Raw genomic sequence first — 24,170 nt, forward strand, 5'->3', positions numbered from 1 at the left:
CTTGTTTTAACGTAGAGGGGGGAATCGAGACGAGGGTCGTGGTGTATGTGTGTCTGTCTGTCTGTCTGTCTGTGTGTGTGTGTGTGTAGAGCGATTCAGACTAAACTACTGGACCGATCTTTATGAAATTTGACATGAGAGTTCCTGGGTATGATATCCTCAGACGTATTTTTCCTTTTTTTGATAAATGTCTTTGATGACGTCATATCCGGCTTTTCGTGAAAGTTGAGGCGGCACTGTCACACTCTCATTTGTCAACCAAATTCGTTGAAATTTTGGTCAAGTAATCTCCGACGAAGCCCGGACTTCGGTATTGCATTTCAGCTTGGTGGCTTAAAAATTAATTAATGACTTTGGTCATTAAAAATCTGAAAATTGTAAACAAAATATTTTTTTTATAAAACGATCCAAATTTACGTTCATCTTATTCTCCATCATTTTCTGATTCCAAAAACATATAAATATGTTATATTTGGATTAAAAACAAGCTCTGAAAATTAAAAATATAAAAATTATGATCAAAATTAAATTTTCTAAATCAATTTAAAAACACTTTCATCTTATTCCTTGTCGGTTCCTGATTCCAAAAACATATAGATATGATATGTTTGGATTAAAAACACGCTCAGAAAGTTAAAACGAAGAGAGGTACAGAAAAGCGTGCTATCCTTCTCAGCGCAACTACTACCCCGCTCTTCTTGTCAATTTCACTGCCTTTGCCATGAGCGGTGGACTGACGATGCTACGAGTATACGGTCTTGCTGCGTTGCATTGCGTTCAGTTTCATTCTGTGAGTTCGACAGCTACTTGACTAAATGTTGTATTTTCGCCTTACGCGACTTGTTTTAAATCGTGTTTCTCGTTGAAATGTACATTTCGTAGCAAAAAAACAGTTTTGCAATGGCATTTCAGGGAACGATACCGACGCGCTTTTGATAAAACTATCGTTAGCTGTTATATAGAGTATCAGAAACTCTATATAACAGCAAACGACAGTTTCGAAACTCTATATAAAAGTTAACGATAGTTTCAAAACCCTATATAACAGTTTGTTTGTTTGTTTGTTTGTTTGTTGCTTAACGTCCAGCCGACTACGCAGAGCCATATCAGGACGAGGAAGGGGGGGGATGAAGGGGGCCACTTGTCAAGCGATTCCTGTTTACAAATGCACTAACCCATTACTTGTGTCCCAGCAGGCTTTAGTAAAACTAAATTAATACCTACTGGAAGATTACCAGTTTCCAGTATGTTAAAATAGGCTTAACCTATCTACTGCTGTGTATAACGGTTAACGATAGTTTCAAAACCCTATATAACAGTTAACGATAGTAATATCAATTTGGCGCACCATATGATTCATGCCGCAGCCTGTCCAGTCTAGACCTGTTCCAGTAAACAGACAAATGGGACAAATTACAGGACACATGAGGACAGTTTTCAGTCCTGAACCCGAAACAGGACGAGGGCAAAGCAATATAATACAGTGATAAGAACAAAAGCTTTGCAGTTGGGTTATCCGATTAGTGCTGTATAACACACAGACAACCGTGGCAGGCGGGGGGGGGGGGGGGGTAGGAGGGATGTAAACACATTTATTTATTGTTGTTTGTTTTCTTGTGTGCTGTAAAGCGTATTGTGCGTGTGTGTGTGTGTGTGTGTGTGAGCGTGCGTGCGAGTGTGTGCATGTGTGCGTGTGGCTGTTGAGTACACCTGTACGTGAGTGCATAAATCATACTCAGAAAACGACACACACACCTCTTCAATCGGGTTAAATACTCAGACGGGACGGAGGAACTTAAGAAGTGAGAATAGTAAACAAATAACATAACATATATTAAAGAATCACTACCCCCTCCCCCACCCCTCTACACAATAAAACCACCAAACAGACGTCAAAAATTAGAACGACCCCACACCCATACATAACAAGTCGTCTACTGTCAGTGCTAAGGTCACGCGACATAACCGCAAAAGCAATGGATACGATCAGCCGCTCAAACCTCTCGCTACACTTGATATTCATATAGCCATGGAGCTAGCGAACTTAGCGCAAACCCAAATAATGCAGCGTATTCTTATTTTCTAGACTGCTTCGGTCGATTTCAACAAAAGAGACTTCGCATCCAGACCAGCTAATTCGCCCCGGCAGACAGCCATACGGCTAGCAGGCCCTAAATCCATTCACTTCAAAAGAAACGAAGCGAATACAGTTTGCAGGTCACGGTGGCCTCGGCTCACGCAGACAGCGCGCGCTGTGCATATGATTACGACACAGGCCAGCGAATCGATCAGGACAGGCGGGTGTCCTCAAACAGTCGATGAATGCACAGTGGGAAATGGAGGGAGGGGACGGTGTGGGAGCAGAGAGAGAGAGAGAGAGAAAGAGAGAGAGAGAGAGAGAGAGAGAGAGAGAGAGAGAGAGAGAGAGAGAGAGAGTTTATTTATTTATTTGGTGTTTAACGTCGTTATCAACCACGAAGGTTATATCGCGACGGGGAAAGGGGGGGAGATGTGATAGAGCCACTTGTCAGTTGTTTCTTGTTCACAAAAGCACTAATCAAAAATTTGCTCCAGGGGCTTGCAACGTAGTACAATGTATTACCTTACTGGGAGAATGCAAGTTTCCAGTACAAAGGACTTAACATTTCTTACATACTGCTTGACTAAAATCTTTACAAAAATTGACTATATTCTATACAAGAAACACTTAACAAGGGTAAAAAGAGAAACAGAATCCGTTAGTCGCCTCTTAAGACATGATGCTGGGGAGCATCGGGTAAATTCTTCCCCCTAACCCGCGGGAGGTAGAGAGAGATGTTAGGTAGACTGGATGAATTAAACGCACAATATTTTTTTATTAATCATTCAATTTATAATTATTGTCTGCACTGCAGGGGCTCACTTGCCGTCAAAAATTATTTTAGCTGTGAAACCAACACACGTTGCTAGCTGCCGATATTTGAACTTCTGAGTAGACCATCAGTTTCTGTTATTTAGGATGATTTACAAAGTGGAAGAGACCATTCTGTACATTTTCTTTTCTTACTTGTCTGACCTTCCACTTCACAGACCACAAAATTGAAGCTATTTCGATTTGTCAATAATCAAACTTTTCATTACACCATACGTACCTCGGTGGGGTTTGGCGGCCAGCCCAGGAAAGATAAAAGAGGGAACATTTTCTCGACTCGCGCGGCAGCAAGCACTATGTCTCTAGACTGATAAACCATTGTTTCTTTCCACGTTACCCCAGCTCTAATGAAAGTTCCGTATGTGTTGTCAATGATAAAACGTTCCACACATACGATTGTTATTATGCGTCCTAAGCCTCTGCATGCGCATTAAAACCGCTCCGCACGCCTGTGGAGAGGGATATTTTTCTGTGAATGTTGCACCAAGCCCAATAATGCTTATCGAGGGTGCGCAGTGGCTGCCAATGTGCCTGACGCAGTCTGGGTCACAGCCCCTTGACATCCACTCGTCCGTTAGCCCCCACATCCGGCTCCGCTTGGTCAAACCCTGCAACCTGTTATTATTGTAACATACATACACACAGGCAGATATTTAAACTTATAATTACGGGGGGATAAAAAAACTTTAACTTGAATGAGGCAGAAAAATGGTATTGATCGTTGAGATAGGTTATGCAAGTGTTGCGACGTGAATGCACAGGGTGACGAATTTCATTTTGTATTAAGATAGTTTATGTAAGTGTTGCGACATGAACGCACAGGGTTATACATTTCATTTTGTATTCGAACGTCCAAAATTCAGTGCGAACAGACTTGAGTACATCCCACTAAAGTACTTCTCAGTTCGTTCTCTGTTTTATCTGTGTCATTTAATATCTGGAAGCAAATATTTGCCATACCTATTAAAATTGGGCTAGGTTGTATAATTACTATTTGTTGTTTAAAGTTGTTAAATGTGCACATTATCATATGTAGCTGTGATAAAACTTATTTCTTTTTCATTTTGTATAACAGAAATTTCCCTCAATGCATCAAAAGCGGTTAAAGGATTAATAAAACTTTTTTTAAGCTTTAAACTTGTGTGTGTGTGTGTGTGTGTGTGTGTGTGTGTGTGTGTGTGTGTGTGTGTGTGTGTGTGTGTGTGTGTGTGTGTGTGTGTGTGTGTGTGTGTGTGTGTTATTATTATCATTATTGTTATTATTTTCCACGTGAACAGTTTCTTTAGGCACGCCTTTTTAATACTCGTCTTGAATATTCTTTCTTTAACACTTAAACTGACTTCTTCAATGCTAAACAAAGCTTGTTGCTCTTTTTGTGTAGATTTGTGTAGCATCATTTTCACAAACAGGTCGCTGCTGATTGGTTTTCACACACAACAAAAGCCCCCAAACGATAGTCATCAACACGAACTTTCAGGAGTCAAAGAATACCCCTTTCCCTCCCAATCTTCCCAACGATTAGTCCAATTAGCTCCAAGCAGCGACGAATCTTGATGACTACTGAGCACAAAGAGATAAAACAGTGGTAGTTGTTGTTGAGAGGCTGAACAAACAGACGAACGATCAACTGGCTGAGAATCTTGGTTTAAGCGTGTTTTATTCATTTTCTTTGATACACGTTTCGAACAATAACAACATTAAGAGCAGACTGCTTTTGGACACTGGCTGAGAATCTTGACGGATACTCTGCAAACAAGGATAAACCAGCGGCTGTCGCGGAAAGGTCGCAGTGTACAACGTATAGGGTAGACGGGGCATAAAGCACCTGCGACCAATTTCCGAAGTCTGCGGTTTGTGTAACGGCCCACTTCTGTCACGTGCTCCCCTCATAATACCATCGATTGGCAACATAAAAATTATGCGCTTTTCATTGCTGCATAAAGGACATACTTGTTCGTTGTCTGCAGTGCATGTAATGACACGGCTATAATAACCAGCACGTCTGGAGAGCGGGATATGTTTAAACAGATACACTCGAGAGAGCTACTTAGGTGTCCTCTGCAGAGCTACCGTCTGCAAGTGTGACGACACAGCTAAAGCAACATGTGCATGATTGTAATGTATATATGTGAAACCGGAAAAATTATGTTGCAAGCAACACGCTTACGGAAGTGTTATGAGTTGCGCTTGGCAACGTCTGTTACAAGAAAGACAAAAGAAGGCAGCACAAATAAATGAAGAAATAAATAAATACATATTTTTTGAAACTTTTGACCGACACGATCCAGAACCGTATCAATCTCAAAATGCAAGGCAAGACTAGGACATAACGCATACATTGTAACCTACATGATAAACACACATAAGTCCGCGCGCATGCGCTATTTTCGAAGTATACATCATTACATGGTACTTCCACAGCACAAAGCAACATGTAAGACGAACAGTCATGAAACGAATCATGTTTCCTTGACATTAGCAGAAACTTCCATTGGCAGAAACGTCCTTTACTTGACTGCATGGTACGCGGATGAATCATTGTTTGCAACATTTCCCCTGAGAGAATGAGGATAAGTGGAGGAGGACATTCTAATTGCACACGAAAACAACTCGTCAAAACGGAAGCAGACAACGGCTGGCAATGACACTTTTGAGAAAATAGAACATAACATGCCCGAGAAGAAAACAATAAACAGTGAGCCTTAATAAAAAATAAAAAATTCATACTGATAAAAACCCACCATAAAAGCCATGTAAGCCTGCCGTTTTTATCAACAAAAGGAGTTGAAAGACAATACCGGAAACGTGCTTTTCTACGTATTTGGTCCTTCGTAGAATACGCAAGTGAAAAAAGAGAGAGAGAGAGAGAGAGAGAGAGAGAGAGAGAGAGAGAGAGAGAGAGAGAGAGAGAGAGAGAGAGAGAGAGAAAGAGAGAGAGAGATGAACTGTGCTGCGAGTAACCCACAAAATAATTAGGGAAAAACAAATGTAGGGATCCAGAACGTGATTGCCTGCATGAACACATATGCCCGATTACACTTGAGATATGATCTGCATGCACTTACTTCTTGGCTCATGCATTTTTCTTAACCAGAGCCAGACAAAAGAAGCACTGCTGTCATGAGGGGAGAAAGTGCTATGCCATTTTTCACTGCTGGTATGTATGGTACGGGGACTTAACATGACACAAACAGTGTATCACGTCCTTTCTTGATCGAATCCCAAGCTTTAAAGCACAAACTGCACTCTCACAAACTCACGCAAAAGAAATAAAATGGATGGGAGATCTTGTTTACAACACAAAACACACTGAGGATATCTACGAGGATGGAACCCTTACATAGAAACACGTAACTCTCAAAGAACATCCCCTCCCTTTGGCTTTGTCCCCAAACAAAAACTTCAACACACGAAAGTGTTAAGGTTGTTTACGTGTTTACTTATCCGAGTCGCTTTTATGCAAACATAACATAAAACAAGTCGCGTGAGGCAAAATTACTACATTTAGTCAAGCTGTCGATCTCACAGAATGAAACTGAACGCACTGCATTTTTTCACCAAGACCGTATAGCATCGTCAGCTATTCCCGCTAGTGGAAAAGGCAGTGAAATTGACAAGCCAGTTTAGCGCGGTAGTGGTTGCGCTAAGAGGATAGCACGCTATTCTGTATCTCTATTCTTTTTAACTTTCTGAACTTGTTTTAATAATGCAAACATAACATATCTTAATGTTTTTGGAATCAGGAACCACGTTTGACATTGTTTTTAAATCGATATTCGAAAATTGAGTTTTGATCATAATTTTTATATTTTTAATTTTCTGAGCTTATATTTCAGAGAATATAATATATTGATATGTTTTTGGAATCAGAAATTAATGAAGAATAAATAAAATTAATTTTGGATCGATATCTAAAAAAAAAGTTTAATTAAAATTTAATTTTTTTAATGACCAACCTAATTAATAAATGTGTAAGCCTCCAAGCTGAAATGCAATACCAAAGTCCGGCCTTTGTCGAAGATAGCTTAACGAAAATTTCAATCAATTTGGTTAAAAAATGAAGGCGTGACAATGCCGCCTCAAATTTCACTAAAAGCCGGACATGACGTCATCAAAGACATTTATCCAAAAAAAGAAAAAATGGCCCGAGGATATCATCCTGAAGAATGTTCATATTAAGTTTCATGAAGATCGGCCCAGTAGTTTCCTCGGAATCGATCTACACACACATACATACACCACGACCCTCGTCTCGATTCCCCGTTTATGTTAAAACATTTGGTCAAAACTTGACTAAATGTGAAAAACGAAGAACAAATTAGAATGTTCTTGTAGCATGTGACGCAGCATGGCCAAATAAAACAGTACCAATCAATCAATCAATCAATCAATATGAGGCTTATATCGCGCGTATTCCGTGGGTACAGTTCTAAGCGCAGGGATTTTTTTGGGTTTTTTTGTTATGCAATTTATATCGCGCACATATTCAAGGCGCAGGGATTTATTTATGCCGTGTGAGATGGAATTTTTTTTACACAATACATCCCGCATTCACATCGGCCAGCAGATCGCAGCCATTTCGGCGCATATCCTACTTTTCACGGCCTATTATTCCAAGTCACACGGGTATTTTGGTGGACATTTTTATCTATGCCTATACAATTTTGCCAGGAAAGACTCTTTTGTCAATCGTGGGATCTTTAACGTGCACACCCCAATGTAGTGTACACCAGAACGTATACAAAACAAATAACAACAACATTATTTAAAAGCTACTCACTGTATACCTGCAATCCAATTAGTATTTGACAGAACTGCTAACCCAACATATCCTTTAGATATCAACATTTATGAAATATAATCATCGCTCATTCTCAAACATTATCAGATTGATATTTAATATATTATTTTGTTTTTTTGCTAGTATCACAAATAATTATTGTGCGTGCGTGCTTGCATGCATATGAACGCGTAACTATGGAGAGCAGAGTCAGAAAAGTAGGCCAGACAGCACAGACGATTAAATAAATCCCTAATACATTTCCTTTGGTTTAAACAAGATTTTATTCCGACACCATGGGGTTGCATATTATATAGTACATAAGATACAATTGGGACCACACAACAAACTAAGCTTATACTAAGTGTGGCTACATATTTACATCTAAATAGGAATTATTTTCCATTTGCTGTCAAAGGTCAAAAAAGTACTAATACTTAGAAATGTCAAACAAAATAAAGAATGTCAAAATAAAGAATGTGACAAAAGAATCAGAGGGAGTAAACGAGGTGATTTGACTTTGGATTACAACAATATCGGTGGAAGGACATCGGGAAGGTTGGTGAAAAAGGGGTGGGGGGGGGGGAAGGAGGGGGGGGGGGGGCGGAGAGATAATGACTAACGCAGACTTACTAATTCAATATTCCTGCAGCAGCAATGATTAGGTACAGAATAATATCTAGTAGTCTTGTCAAGATACAGAATTATATCTAGTCTTGTCCAGCTAAGTCGTGTAAACACACAATGTCCGTTGGCCCCTAACACATATATTTGTTGTCACTACCATAAATCCGTCCAAGATAACCGAGACTTTACACTCACTGACTCAGAGAGAGAAAAAAATCCAAACTGAGTGGGGTGAAATATTAACAGCTATTGTGTTTTCAGCGTAGCAATAGGGTCCGATATTTAGACGAGACAAGTATAATGCCAACGAGTCGAAGACGAGTCGCATTATACTTGTTCGAGTCTAAATATCGGACCCTATTGCAACGCTGAAAATACAATAGCGATTATATAGCTGTTCTGACCTTTATTTGTTGTTCCAAACTTACAAAATGACAGTTTTTGCGTCGATGCGTTGATCTCAGGTTTTGATAGCAGACGCCGTTTCTTAAGCGCATTAGTTTTGCGCAGGCGCCACACTGACTTTGGAAAAAAACTCGATTTGACAACACAGCTGTTAAACAGCTTTTTATTAGTTCATTCGTATACAACAAAAAGAAGTTTGAGTTTTTTTAATTTTGAACAAGACTACTTATGAAGAAGACCAAAACACAACATCAACGGAAAACTAGAAACAACTGAAGAACTAGGATGCAACAAGGGGAGGAAAAGAGAACAGCTAATCCGTACTAAGCGAGCAGACGGCAGCGCGACGTTTCCAGTTTGGGTGAATGGCATTTATACTTGTCTCGTCATGAAGCGAATTTTTCAACCTCAGTTATAAACGACTACATGAATGTTAGTGCCATGGGTTGTACATCAATACTTCAGAGGGGAAGTGGGGTATTTAGTGTGGAGTTACGAGATAAGAAAAGCCGAATGCGAAAATTTGTGTCAGTCGGCAACTGTGAACTAAGCTCACAGGCACACAAAAACGGCTGTTCCGTTGTACTCCCCTGTTTGTACTACATCTTTCGACTTTGGGCATTTTGTGGTGTTTAGGGACAGAAAATAATAGGTTTAGTCCTGTTTCATCGGGAAGTTAGCAGAAAAGGGTATGCTATCGACATTTGTAAAGCTGAAAAGTGTCGACTTCTGGGAATTGCTTTACACGCACACACAAATACGGTACAAACACATACTGATACACCCTCGCTCGCCTCGTCTCGATTGCCAGTCCAACGCAATACATCTTAATCACATAATTATTGACTAAACAAAATATATAAAAAAAATCCGCTCCGCACAGGAAGTTAATTTTTGGTGTGTGGCTAAGTGGAAGAATAATGCTCTCAAACAATGTTATGACGGAAAACCCTGGAAAAGCAGTACACCTATGATCGTTGTGGACGGAAAGAAGCTTTAACTGGAACTTCTGCTACAGGTGCGTGGAAAGGGGGTAGGGGAGTACACAAACATGCAAACAGCTCAAGTCAACCGGCACAGAAATCGTATTTCGTACATTACAACACACACTTCCATAAACTCAGAAGCAGAACGCAAACAGACACACACTCAATTTTCCACTTTATTCCCCAAAAGAAATGTTTTCCCACAATCCGTCCGACACGCCGCAAAGCCAATACGGCGAGTGAGAGGATGGGGCGCGCGCGGATGAGACATGTTTTGGTGAATTCTGACACATAGTTTAGTCTAGCCACCCCAGAATATCCCAACTCCCCTCAACACCAGTTATTTGTCTGCGCGCCTGTCTGAACAAGAGAACATCGCCCGTCACCAGTGCACAGGCCTAGGGGAACAGGGAAGGGGGGGGGGGACAAGGAAAGGGATACAATGCTGGGAATAAGTCGATACTCAAGGTCAACGTGAATCAGAGATCGAACGACATATTTGTCTGAGAACGTCTGAGAGGTGGCAGCAGACGAGGAGAGAAGGAGCAGACGAGGAGAGAAGGAGCAGACGAGGAGAGAAGGAGCAGACGAGGAGAGAAGGAGCAGACGAGGAGAGAAGGAGCAGACGAGGAGAGAAGGAGCAGACGAGGAGATAAGGAGCAGACGAGGAGATAAGGAGCAGACGAGGAGAGAAGGAGCAGACGAGGAGAGAAGGAGCAGACGAGGAGAGAAGGAGCAGACGAGGAGATAAGGAGCAGACGAGGAGAGAAGGAGCAGACGAGGAGAGAAGGAGCAGACGAGGAGAGAAGGAGCAGACGAGGAGAGAAGGAGCAGCAAGTGTAGAGAAGAAAGGGAAGGTGGTGATGGCTGACCAAGATAGAAATTTGCAACTAATGGAAGGATGTACGGGAGCGGGCAGAAGACATCATTGTGCCTGGTTGAATTTCCAGAAGCAACAACAACAAAACCGGATGGGGTGGAAGGGGGGGGGGGGGGGAATCCAGAACAGAAAAAAGTAATAAAGACAAGAACAGAAAAATATATAATCCGACGACGTATTAGAATATCGTTCTAAGAGTGGGTTGCTTCTTAGTTGGATACCATGGGTTGACAACTCTCGCCATCAGTACCACCTGACCACTGATGAGACACAATAGTGTCGAAACACGTGTCTGGTCTAGGTACAAATACAATGGTCCTCCTCAGGACTAGATTACCTTGCGATACGTCCCCCACAAAGGGACTTTGCTCTGTAAATCTCGGTCCCCCTTGAGGAGGGTCTGATGCTCCCAATAGGCTGTCTGTGAAGGGATACTTATTTCTCTCTCTTTCTCTGCTAAGAGATTTTAACAAATCTCGGAAGAAAGTCTCTGCTGACTTTCAATTGTTTCTTTCACAATTTCTGATGTTTTATATATTGAGGACGGAAAAATGACGAGTGCAGTATTGAATGGCAGACACGCCGGGAAAGTACTTCTTTTGTCAAAGAATGGACTGAAATAGATTGACATTATGTACAGACATTATTGATGTGTACGTCAATGGACCGAAAACAGACCCAGGAGGCAAAAGAAGAAAGGAAGCTCGTGGTCGTAGTTGTCTGTATTTAGTAATAAATAAATATATGCACACCATATCGGTGATTAATTAAGCATGCGACTCCCATTAAGAGCTAAAACTTTCATACCGATCTTAGTGGATTTGGACTAAATACTCAGCCCGAGGGCTGGATTTAAACATAAGGAGTTTAAGTGATCATGTATACGTATGGGATATTCCTTTCTCTGATTAAATGATTTAAAAAAAAAAGTCCGTTCAGACAAAATAAAATAAAAAGAAATATATCATAATTTATAAATTCAACACAAATATAAAAGGCAATACTTTTCCAACAATGGGTTTACTGCCTTCGGTAACAACAATAATCGTATATGTTCTAGAACACATTTAGCCTACAAATACACACACATTCCATTATCTATTTCGTATGCCAAAAATAAAATCTCTCATCATTTTAATGCAAAAAGATAATTATCAAATGTTATTCTCATAATCTGTTTTAATTTCATTAATATAAATACAAAATTCGCCTACTCCTGTTAAACCCCCCCAACCCGTTAAGATTTAGAGGCCAGGGCGGGAGGAGGAAGTGTCACCAGAGTGTAAGGTACGAACTAAGGACGGACATGCTGTCGCCCCCCCCCCCCCCCCTTTTTCCGTTCCCCGCTCCCCACTTCACACATGAATTGCCGGCACTCTAAATTTTTCAGAAGCCAAGCAACTCGAGTAAACCCCCTTAATCCCCTGGCACTGGGCAGAAAGCCCACGAATCCCCCCCCCCCCCCCCCCCCCCAACACTCTCTCTTTCTCTCGAACAATAATTATTCTTTCTCAACAACTCTGTCTATTTCTCGTCTCTTTGTGTACTGTCTCTCTTTGAAATTTCTTGCTCAACAGCTCTCTCTCTCTCTCTCTCTCTCTCTCTCTCTCTCGACCCCCACCCCCCTCTCTCACTCTCTGAGCCCAACCCTATGGCGGCGGGAGATTAGGAGAGAAAAGCCCTGTAGACTCGGGGAGGTTGCATGCTAGACAGAATCAACAGCGGCCAGACGGGCCGGGTGCGTGGCAGACGTATCAATTGCAATTCACAGACCGCGACATCCCTTCCCGAAGACGTGTGGACTGTCTCGCCCCTCTCAACCTTCACACGTCCCTCCCTCTCTCTCGATCGATAAGACTGGCCTTTACTGTAGGAATCCAACCACCCCCCCCCCCCCTCACTCCCCAACTTTACACGGACACTTTGGACAAAACTAAAAGGACAGTTTTCGCTCAAAGCGACACCATCACTGTCTTGTCCACAAAATAAATGGTGGACGTAGACTGGAACGGGGGAAATAAGTTTACCTGCACAACTTTAAACATCAATGTTCATACACGTGCAGGAATCCAACTACCCCCCCCCCCCCCCCCCCCACGGACACTTTGGACTAAACTAACAGGAAAGTTTTCGGTCAAAGCGACACCATCACTGTCTTGTCCACAAAATAAATGGTGGACGTGGACTGAAACGGGGGAAAATGAGTACACCTGCTAAACTTGAAACATCAGTGTTCATACATGTGCACAATATTTAATGTATACATAGGGAGATAGAGTCCCCGCCCCCCTCCCCCTCCCATATCTCTTCCAGTCCTCAACAAATCATTGAGTCAACTGAAAATGACGGGAAGAAAGCTTCAGTAGAAAGACAGTACCAGCGTGTTTTAGGATACGGACAAGGTGCATTTCTATCATTTTTTCATTCCGCCTAAACAAAAGTCCTACCCACTTGATAAAAATGCTTATGTTATACTTTAAATTGTGAGTACGAGCTCCCTTTCCCTAAACTTGTATATGTCGTGCCGGATTGTGGTAATTGCCAAATTCGTGAAATCGGCAGCCAGTTGCCGAAATCGTGAAGAGATTGACAAAAGCTGAGGAATTTACTAGATTTTAACTTATCTAGTCAACTTGATTGCTTATGAGGGTATTTAATGTGTTTCCTGGGGTCAACTAATGTGTTTTGGTGTAGTTAAACGGCTAAATGTTACAGCCGAAGTGTTTTTGGGGGTTTTCAAGGTGCTGTCTGAATTCTAACTTGCATCTTCTCTGAGTTGTTCAAAGTGATGGCTATGTCAACCAAATTGTTCTCTGGGGTGTTCAAAATATTGTCTAAGTCAACTTTCATTTTATTTGGGATATAAGTTCAAGAATTCCACAGTAGAAATTTTCTCTTCACAATTTCGGCAATATTCTGCCGATTTCACGAAATCAGCTGCCGATTTCACGAATTCGGCAATTTCCACAATCCGGCACGACATATATATATATTTGCTTTGTTCTTTTTCTTCTAGGGTCTGCCTGTCACCTGTGCAATACATTAGGAAGGTTTGAGTGACGCAGATGTTTCAGAAGTGCAACTGCTCAATATTGTCAATCAAACTGCAAGTGTCGTTTACTTCTGACTGAAAACGTGCAAGGTTTGAAAAAACAACCATTCAGTCCTGAACTCGGTCACCTGACATGCGCGTGTGTGAACTGCTTAACTGGTGTGCTATCAGTCAGTGAACTTTTAACTTATTTGTTATGCAAACATTGCATGCTAACGAGGGTATCTGTTTCACCAGAGATAAACAATACACAGTGATACGTCCTGAGCGAAAATACCCCCTCCTAGAGTAAATTCAAAACCGGTCATGAGAAGACAAAACAACCACAAGTATTCTCACTCACAGCTAAATAGATACACTACAAGACGCCCAGACTTCTTTCAACAACTGTGTTTATGTGTTGTGGATGTTGTTGGGGTGTGTTTTATTTAGCAGGGGAACTCAAGACAAGTTCTGTTATGCCAAACCCCTATACTGCTATAAATACAAATTTCAACCCATAAATTCACATTCTGTGAAGTGGTCTAAAGACACGTTGTAGAACAGCGCAAATAAATGAAATAAGCTTGTCCTTTACGCTGATATTAAATCGTATGCCAAAATACTATCTGCTCTTGAACTTTATGCTCCACTAACCCACTAAAACATCACTTTACAGGCTAACAAAGATGTATTTATGTGCTAACTTATACAAACACATTTCAAATGAAAAACGAAAACCTGATAAACATCATAGCCTTTCCCCCTCCGTGTTCTTATGTTGTGGAAGCAAAGTGTCATACTTGCTCTCAGACGTGGTCAACATATATTATACGGTTGCTTAGGCGTCAAACTTCAGTGATTTATTTAAAGGAATTTTTTAAGCATGAAGAGTGTGCATTAATGAAGTACAGTGTAATCACATAAATACTAATCCTCTCATCCTAAATTCAATACTGTTGGTAGCTTAGTGCCTGAACTGAACAAAACACATCCAAAATAGCACCTGATCATTGTGACATAGTTTTTATACACTATTTAACCTCAATGAAACTAGCTCTACAAATAATAAAACAAAACAAAATCTTTTCTTTTCACAATCTTGAATTCCCAATGTGTTTCAATTATTCTGTCTGTATTTGTTGCTTGCACTACTTAAGTTAACAATTAATTCAACAACAAGACTAAGACTGCCATGACTCAAAACTATAACACTTCCCAAGGAGGCATTTTAATAATGTTATTCCCTGTTAGTGTTGATATTTTGAAGTATGGCCTCAGTTATCAAAACATACAGTCTTGCATCAGTGTACAAATAAATACACCAAGCTTATGCTCAAACCAACTGAGAATGTCACACTCAATTGATATTTCAGACCATGGCCAAGGTTAGCAAAATACAGTCATTATGTAATGCAGCTGAACTGATTAATCTTATAGTAACCTATAAAATGTTCAGTGTATTGAATGTCACACTCAATTGATATTTCAGACTATGGCCAAGGTTAGCAAAATATAGTCATTATGTAATGCAGTTGAACTGATCAATCTTAGAGGCCAATTTTAGTATATACATGCCACCCTGTATTTCATTAATAAAATCTTGTTTAAACCAACTGATTAATCTTATAGAACCTATACAATGTTCAGTGTATTGAATGTCACACTCAATTGATATTTCAGACCATGGCCAAGGTTAGCAAAATATAGTCATTATGTCATGCAGTTGAACTGATTAATCTTATAGAACCTATACAATGTTCAGTGTATTGAATGTCACACTCAATTGATATTTCAGACCATGGCCAAGGTTAGCAAAATATAGTCATTATGTAATGCAGCTGAACTGATTAATCTTATAGAACCTATAAAATGTTCAGTGTATTGAATGTCACACTCAATTGATATTTCAGACCATGGCCAAGGTTAGCAAAACACCGTCATTATGTAATGCAGCTGAACTGATTAATCTTAGAGGCCAATCTTAGTATATACATGCCACCCTGTATTTCATTAATAAAATCTTGTTTAAACCAACTGATTAATCTTATAGAACCTATAAAATTTTCAGTGTATTGAATGTCACACTCAATTGATAATTTAGACCATGGCCAAGGTTAGCAAAATACAGTCATTAGGCCAACAAAAAAAAGTTGTATGTTTCTGGTCACCCGACCCTACCTAGTTTTTTCCCGCTGACCCTAGACTTTTTTTTTTTAGTGCATTTGTAAAAAAAAACAAGTCACGTAAGGCGAAAATACAATATTTAGTCAAGTAGCTGTCGAACTCACAGAATGAAACTGAACGCAATGCCATTTTTCAGCAAGACCGTATACTCGTAGCATCGTCAGTCCACCGCTCATGGCAAAGGCAGTGAAATTGACAAGAAGAGCGGGGTAGTAGTTGCGCTAAGAAGGATAGCACGCTTTTCTGTACCTCTCTTCGTTTTAACTTTCTGAGCGTGTTTTTAATCCAAACATATCATATCTATATGTTTTTGGAATCAGGAACCGACAAGGAATAAGATGAAAGTGTTTTTAAATTGATTTGGACAATTTAATTTTGATAATAATTTTTATATATTTAATTTTCAGAGCTTGTTTTTAAAGGCACAGTAAGCCTCCCGTAAACCATCACAGAGCTCCCCGAGCGTCTAAATACAGTACAAGCATACTTCCATTTGAACGCTCACCGAACGGGAACATCCTGGCTGCTTTCTGTCGAGCGTGAGACATTTTCCAAGAATTTATTTTCGTAGACTTGTTCCGTTAACAACAACGGCGCCTCGTTTTTGCGCTAGACCTAACTTTTAAAATCTAAATAATAAATTGACAGCTTGTTACACAAACATTCTTTAATCATAAAAGAATTCGTTTTTCATCAAGACAAGATCAGAACAATTCGAAGTTGTGAAAGTTTAAAAAAAGAAAAGCCCGGAAGCAGGGTCACGCAAGGGTCGTAGCAGACGACGGCCGGTTTATCAGTGCAAATCGCCGTTCCTCTCAACAGTCAAAAGTCATCGCTAGAGTTCTTGTGAACCACAGCCGTTGTTTCGTGCATAAAAAAACGTGCTATTGTAGATAAGCTCACGTCGAGTCGCATTCAAATGACTAACTATGACGACTGCATTGTGAAAAGGGAAAACTGGATCACACGGGTTCACGATGGCTCAGGGGTAAGATAAACCACGCAAAAATAAATTCTTTGAAAATTGTTCGCTCTTTACGGAGGGCACCTAGGATGTTCTCAATTGGTGAGTGTTTAAATGAAAGGGTGTTTGTACTGTGTGTAAAAGCCTGACCGTATCTGTGATGGTTTACGGGAGGCTTACTCTGCCTTTAATCCGAATATAACATATTTATATGTTTTTGGAATCAGCAAATGATGGAGAATAAGATAAACGTAAATTTGGATCGTTTTATAAATTTTTATTTTTTTTTACAATTTTCAGATTTTTAATGACCAAAGTCATTAATTAATTTTTAAGCCACCAAGCTGAAATGCAATACCGAAGTCCGGGCTTCATCGAAGATTACTTGACCAAAATTTCAACCAATTTGGTTGAAAAATGAGGGCGTGACAGTGCCGCCTCAACTTTCACGAAAAGCCGGATATGACGTCATCAAAGACATTTATCAAAAAAATGAAAAAAACGTTCGGGGATTTCATACCCAGGAACTCTCATGTCAAATTTCATAAAGATCGGTCCAGTAGTTTAGTCTGAATCGCTCTACACACACACACAGACACACACGCACATACACCACGACCCTCGTTTCGATTCCCCCTCGATGTTAAAATATTTAGTCAAAACTTGACTAAATATAAAAAAGAAAAAAAAAGTGTCGCGTCAAAACGAAAGTAACAGACGGCAGACGACACAAGGGGGATAACCCCGCATCCCTTTTGTCTCATTTGTTTTGTAATGTGTTGTCTTTCTCTTTGTATAGTAAGTCCAGTCTCTTTGCGTCACTGTATAGTTATTTTCTACCCTGACAAAAAAAAAACAAATTAAATAAATCCCTACTTACCTACCCTATTTTTTGCAGCCATGTTACCAGAAACATACAACTTTTTTTTGTTTGCCTTATGTAATGCAGCTGAACTGATTAATCTTATAGAACCTATAAAATGTTCAGTGTATTCATGGAATTCTGGTCAAAGAAGTAATCAAGAAAAGAGGTGTGATTACCGCACGTTCCTCCATCCACAATAGACCCATACATCAGCCAACGCTTATAAACGCACACGTACACACACACCAATACACACACACACAAACCAACAGACATACACTTGTGAAGACATAGACAATTTAAGTCTATTTTCAAGGTAGGAATCATGCGCCTTCTTCATACGAACATTAAAAGTGCATTTATATTGAGTAATAAAACATATTTTTTAACCTAGACAGGAATGTAATCAAATTTCAGTGATTAAACTTTTGACCTTCAAGCCTTTTTTTTAACTGAAAAATTAAATTGTCATCAAAAGACAATCAGTTTCCGCCAGTTATCTTTACCCGAATGTCCAAACACACCTACCAAACTAATGGCAAGCCAGTTGAACCTTCAAAGTGAAATAAAACTTCAAAAACACCACCCTGAGTGATGAAATGTGCTTTCATGATGATAAAATCTTCCAGACATTTTTTTGTTTGTTTGTTTGTTTAACGCCCAGCCGACCCAGCCGACCACGAAGGGCCATATCAGGGCGGTGCTGCTTTGACATTTAACGTGCGCCACACACAAGACAGAAGTCGCAGCACAGGCTTCATGTCTCACCCAGTCACATTATTCTGACCAACCAGTCCTAGCACTAACCCCATAATGCCAGACGCCAGGCGGAGCAGCCACTAGATTGCCAATTTTTAAGTCTTAGGTATGACCCGGCCGGGGTTCGAACCCACGACCTCCCGATCACGGGGCGGACGCCTTACCACTAGGCCAACCGTGCCGGTACTTCCAGGCATACATTAGAAGTTTTAAAATATAATATACACCATAAGCTTGTAATTTTTTAAACCAACAATCAAAAGTGTGGATTTTGAACAGCACATCAGTTGATGGAAAGTCAAGTTCAGCATTACCAAGAACAGATATTCATTCTGCAGAAATAGAAATTGTAATGCTCCAAAGGAGGCAGACATGCGGGTTGTTTTAAAGCAGTGTTTGAGCGCAAAGGTATTCACTACATCAGTGATGGCGCTAGTATTTTTTCAAACCGGTACACAAACTTTTATGATGCAAACTGTCCAGAAAAAAAACGGTAGACTGGTCATTGGAACCAGTAAGAGTACCGGTTTTGTTGTTTTACCAGGAAAAAAAAAACCCCGGTAGTTCCAAAAATCAACCGGTAGGTCATACCGACAGCCAATTTTTCCCCGGTATTTCATTTCAACCGGTAAATTACTGGTAACTATCGGTTAACGCCAATACTGCTACATACATCAAAGTCTGGTTCGCTCTGTTATGGTTCAGACAGCTTCAGGCATGACTGATGAGGCATCATATAATTATTTCAAAAGACCAGTTATACACGTACAAAACTGAAAGTACATGTAATACTGTATTTGATCAATTTTATGTTGGCCTACAAGTGTGCAAGGATACACAAAAATGTCACAAAATAATTTTCTCTTTTCATTTAGGTACATGTACACATCTACAATTGTGTACCCCCACAGTGGGATATGGACACCATAACAAGAGGAAAGCATCCATTTAGTCTTGGGTTTTTGCACATGAACAACCCAAATAACGTGGGCTTAATGAAAATGTGTCCCCAATACTGTTCTTTCTTTCTTTCTTGTTAAACGTCGTTTTCAACCACAAAGGTTATATCTCGACGGGGGGGGGGGGGGGGGGGGGTGTGTGTGTGTGTGTGTGTGTGTGTGTGTGTGTGTGTGTGTGTGTGTGTGGGATAGAGCCACTTGTTAATTGTTTCTAATGTTCACAAAAGCACTAATCAAAAAATTGCTCCAGGGGCTTGCAACGTAGTACAATATATGACCTTACTGGGAGAATGCAAGTTTCCAGTACAAAGGACTTAACATTTCTTACATACTGCTTGACTAAAATCTTTACAAACATTGACTATATTCTATACAAGAAACACTTAACAAGGGTAAAAAGAGAAACAGAATCCGTTAGTTGCCTCTTACGACATGCTGGGGAGCATGGGGTAAATTCTTCCCCCTAACCCCGGTCCCCAATACTGTTGATAATCCCATCATAATGCACACATAATTATTTCTTTGTGACAATACCCTTTTCCCTTTCATGAAACAGACGCACAACTATTAAAGTGGAATGCACATCTGCTGCTTCTGTAATAAATAGGTTTATGTGAACAGCGACATTTTAGTTGTTTGTTCCTTCCAGTACACAGAGTGAGAGTTCTAGTTAAAACAATTTGGAGTCATCAAAAGCTGCCAACAATGAAATTAATCATGAGTCATATTAAATGTAAAAGCTGTCTACAATGAAGTTAATGATGTGACTCCTACTAAATGTAAAAGGTGAAAGTTCTACTTATTCAATGTGTGCATTGTAGAATTTCTCAGTTACTGCTGTGTGATATGGCTCCACACCAGCTGTCAAACAATTAATCTTTTAATAATAATAATAATAATAATAATAAAACATTCTTATAGCGCTGTTCACCGCCAAATGGCAGTCTCATGGCGCTTTTCATTAGACATTAAAACTCAACATTTTACATATAAAAAGTTTCCTCGTAAGAAATAACATACAAGCATTAAAAAAAAATTATTTTAAATTCATAGACAACGAACTTGTGTGTCCCAATTTGCACACATACTCATTCTTTTGCCCTACACACACGCCATGAGTGAGTATCATTTTTGTGTGCTCCACTGTCACTTCAACCATTTACAAACTTTAAGAACAAGAACAGATACTTTATCATATATATATCTGTCTATACAAAACAGAAATTTGTTTTCAGGCTTTTCTATTTTGCCCCCATAAATAATCAGATTTGTGTTTCCATATATATATGCACAATGTAAAAAAAATAAAAAAAAATAAAAACTTTGATATCTGATCCGTACAAACTATTTTTTGTCAAACTTGGATTCATTTCTGATAAATTAATTGTGTAGGTATCAACTGTATCAAACATGCACCAATTACTTAATTATTTTAGATTACGTTGGCGTTTTGGATTAATTTCATTTTGGATTCTTAGCTTCACAACAAATACCACCTGCTTGAAATCAAGCAATGATTTTGAATCAGAAAGTGATGAAGAATAATATGAAATTGTTTTTGGATAGTTTTATAAAAAAATAATTTTATTTACAATTTTTAGACTCTTAATGACCAAACTCATCAATTCATTTCTAAGCCTCCAAGCTGAAATGCACTACCATAGTCCGGCCTTCGTCGAAAATTGCTTGGCCAAAATTTCAATCAATATCATTAAAAAATGAGGGTGTGACAGTGCAGCCTCAACTTTTACAAAAAGACGGATATGATGTCATCAAAGACATTTATCAACAAAATGAAATAAACGTCTGGGGATATCATTCCCAGAAACTTTCATGTAAAGTTTCCTAAAGATTGGTCCAGTAGTTTACTCTGAATCGCTCTACACACACACTCACACACACACAACCACAACCCTCGTCTTGATTCCCCCTCTATGTTAAAACATTTAGTCAAAAATATAGCCTTGTCATCTCTGAGGGAGACAATTTGAGAGAAAGACCAAGATTCTGTTTGTGTTTATACACATCCAAGATGTGAACAACAGTATTAATATGAACAATAAGCACATGTACACAACAAAACATACAGTACACTGAATTCAACAATGCACATATTCCTTCAAAGCTGTTGTGATAAGAACATCACAAAAAAGCAATATCTTAGGGAGAGGATGATCGTACTGCCATATTTCCTGTAATACTGTGTCTAGCTAGCCAAGGATTACTGATTCGACACCCCCAATGACAAAAACTAAACAAAACTGCAGTCTATCTCACATCTGTGATTTGGGTGAAACTTCTTCTTCTTCGTTCATGGGCTTAGACTCCCACGTTCACTCATGTTTTTGGCACGAGTGGATTTTTACGTGTATGACCGTTTTTACCCCGCCATTCAGGCAGCATACGCCGATTTCGGGGGAGGCATGCTGGGTATTTTCGTGTTTCTATAACCCAACGAACTCTGACATGGATTACAGGATCTTTTCCGTGCGCACTTGGTCTTGTGTGTACACACGAAGGGGGTTCCGTTAAGTCACTAGCAGGTCTGCACATAAGTTGACCTGGGAGATCGGAAAAATTTCCACTCTTAACCCACCAGGCGGGACCGGGATTCGAACTCACGACCTCCAGATTAGGAGGCCGACGTCTTACCACCATGTCTGTCTATTTGGGTGAAACAAGACTGCAAGGACATTCTGTACATGCTCTTTGATTTTTAAAATTTCATATTGATCTCTTCAGCAACACATAAACACTGTTGATAACTTTCAGAGTTTGAGATACCTTCTTTCCTTCTTGTTTCTACCAAAATACACACCATCGTAGATTTGTCATGGCTTTAAAATAGGATAAGAATAAGAATTCAGATGGATAAAAGCTTCCTTCCACTTGAAATACCAAAAATCTATAGGCTGGCTGTATTCTGTGCAGAGGGGGATTTCTTTCCTGCATCAGTCTTGTAAGTTACACCTATAGATGTCAATCTGCCATATCAATTCAGAAAATAACCCCCCCCCCCCCTCCCTGCACAGGAACCAGCCAGGCTGTTAATATTTGGTATGTATAGATCTTAGTGGCAAATAAGGACTGCTCGGGACACGATTATTTGGTAAGGACCTAGGACCTACTGTAAGTCTGTAACTGTAACACCTGACTGAACACACCCCCCCACCCCCCGTACACACACACACACACACACACACTGACAGGCAGAGACACGGACAGGCTGACCAGGCGACATACACCAGAAGGCTTGGCACCGCAACGCATAGCAGACGGCAGGAGCGAACCGCTGTCTGCCAGCCACAGTGTCAGTGCACTGCAGAGATTACGTAAGCTGCCAGAGCTAATATTAGATGACATAGACGCTGAAGGCGCACGACCGAGAATCTAAATCAGTAAATGTCTAGCCTTCCGCAACATCCAACATGCTCGGCATACTTCCCGGACATGTTGGAAAACTTGCGCTAGGACCTACTCAGACCAACCAGTACAGAACGCTACCAATCCTTCCCAGACAGAAAGTAGGAACTGAGTCAGAAGTACTAACAGTAACACTAACAGAACACACATACAAGCGGCACTTTACGAAGCCGGACAGTTGAAAGTACTCACCGTTTGCGACCACTGTATAATATAACAGCAATGCTGCAACGAGAAAAAGGAAAGTTATGTACATGCAGGCAAACTTGGTATAGATTGCTTCCAATCTGGCCGGAAGTTTAGGCAAATATCACCCCCTTGCACCCATCCCCCCTTCCCCGCTGTGCATAAATCATCGAATCGAGCAGTACTAGACGAAAAAGGCAAACTTACCAAAAAGTCCAAAACAAAATAGCATGTCGAGTTGATGGGAAACTCGCCCCACTGTTGGTGTTGATGCATACAGTCCCCGCTCCCCGTACACCGTTCATAAATAAAGTATTTACGATTCAACACCTCACACCAATGTTCACTCGGCCGCCATCACTTCAGTGTGAAATGCGCACTGCACTGTCTGCGCAAGTTTCGGCCCAGCCGTTCACATGCAGACAGTTTTGTCTGCTTGAGGCCCTACATGGGGACGAGACATGGGAGTTTTTCTGCATTCCTTCATGGAAACCCTCGCAAAAGCCTCCACGCGGTAAAATATCGAAGGAGATAAATCTAGTTTGAATCAAAGGAGCAAACAAAGACGGTATGTGCTGCTGCAATGGAATTCCTTGTATTGATTGAATGTTGTCTGGCACGAGCCGTTCCCCCCGCGCGCCTCACAGTGGGAAAGCGAACGGTGGATTGTGTGTGTCTGTGGTGAGGACGAAATGAGGCCAAGGGTAGAGTAGGTATTCGCTCTGTCCAGACAGTACAACGCAGCAAACTAGCTAGCTAGCAAGCAAGTTTTCAACAACCTCAAAGGTCACCCAGTCGGCGAACTAACATACAGGGACGTTCGTAGGACTTTCCATCAAGAGACTGACGAACTGATCTTGAGATTTGTGATTGTGAACAGACAGACACAAACCAAAACCGAGGGAAAAAAACAGACGATGCACTCTCGGCGCCAACACACCACAAACACACACACAAAGTTTGAAAGGGGGGGGGGGGGGTAAAGGAGGAATGTTACTAGCAGCCCCGCCGATCTGCATTCGGCAGTACATAGAGCAATTACTCCCCCACCTCGCCCCGTGGTAGTGGAACAGGTAGGCGTGTCTCCAGTTGCACGCGAGAGAGCACACAAGTTCACGAGCACAGAGATATGATCTAAGAGAGACAGACGCTTTGACAAAAAGCGGACAGTACACAATCATGCAGGTTTTGGCTGAACATTTAGCTC

General features: G+C 40.5%; 1 protein-coding gene across 1 annotated transcript in view; it reads right to left on the reverse strand.

Annotated features, from left to right (window-relative positions):
• The window catches only part of LOC138964648 (uncharacterized), a 71,159-nt gene extending 47,278 nt beyond the window's left edge, over positions 1–23,881 (reverse strand). The window contains exons 1-2 of the mRNA XM_070336660.1: positions 23,171–23,881; positions 22,970–23,002 (exon numbers count right to left, since the gene is read on the reverse strand). Of these exons, the coding sequence (XP_070192761.1) occupies positions 22,970–23,002; positions 23,171–23,195 (58 nt within the window). The 5' untranslated portion in view covers positions 23,196–23,881. The remainder of the gene's footprint in view (positions 1–22,969; positions 23,003–23,170) is intronic.
• Between the last annotated feature and the right edge of the window lie 289 nt (positions 23,882–24,170).

Source organism: Littorina saxatilis, linkage group LG1, assembly GCF_037325665.1.
Source record: "Littorina saxatilis isolate snail1 linkage group LG1, US_GU_Lsax_2.0, whole genome shotgun sequence".
Lineage (NCBI taxonomy): Eukaryota > Metazoa > Mollusca > Gastropoda > Littorinimorpha > Littorinidae > Littorina > Littorina saxatilis.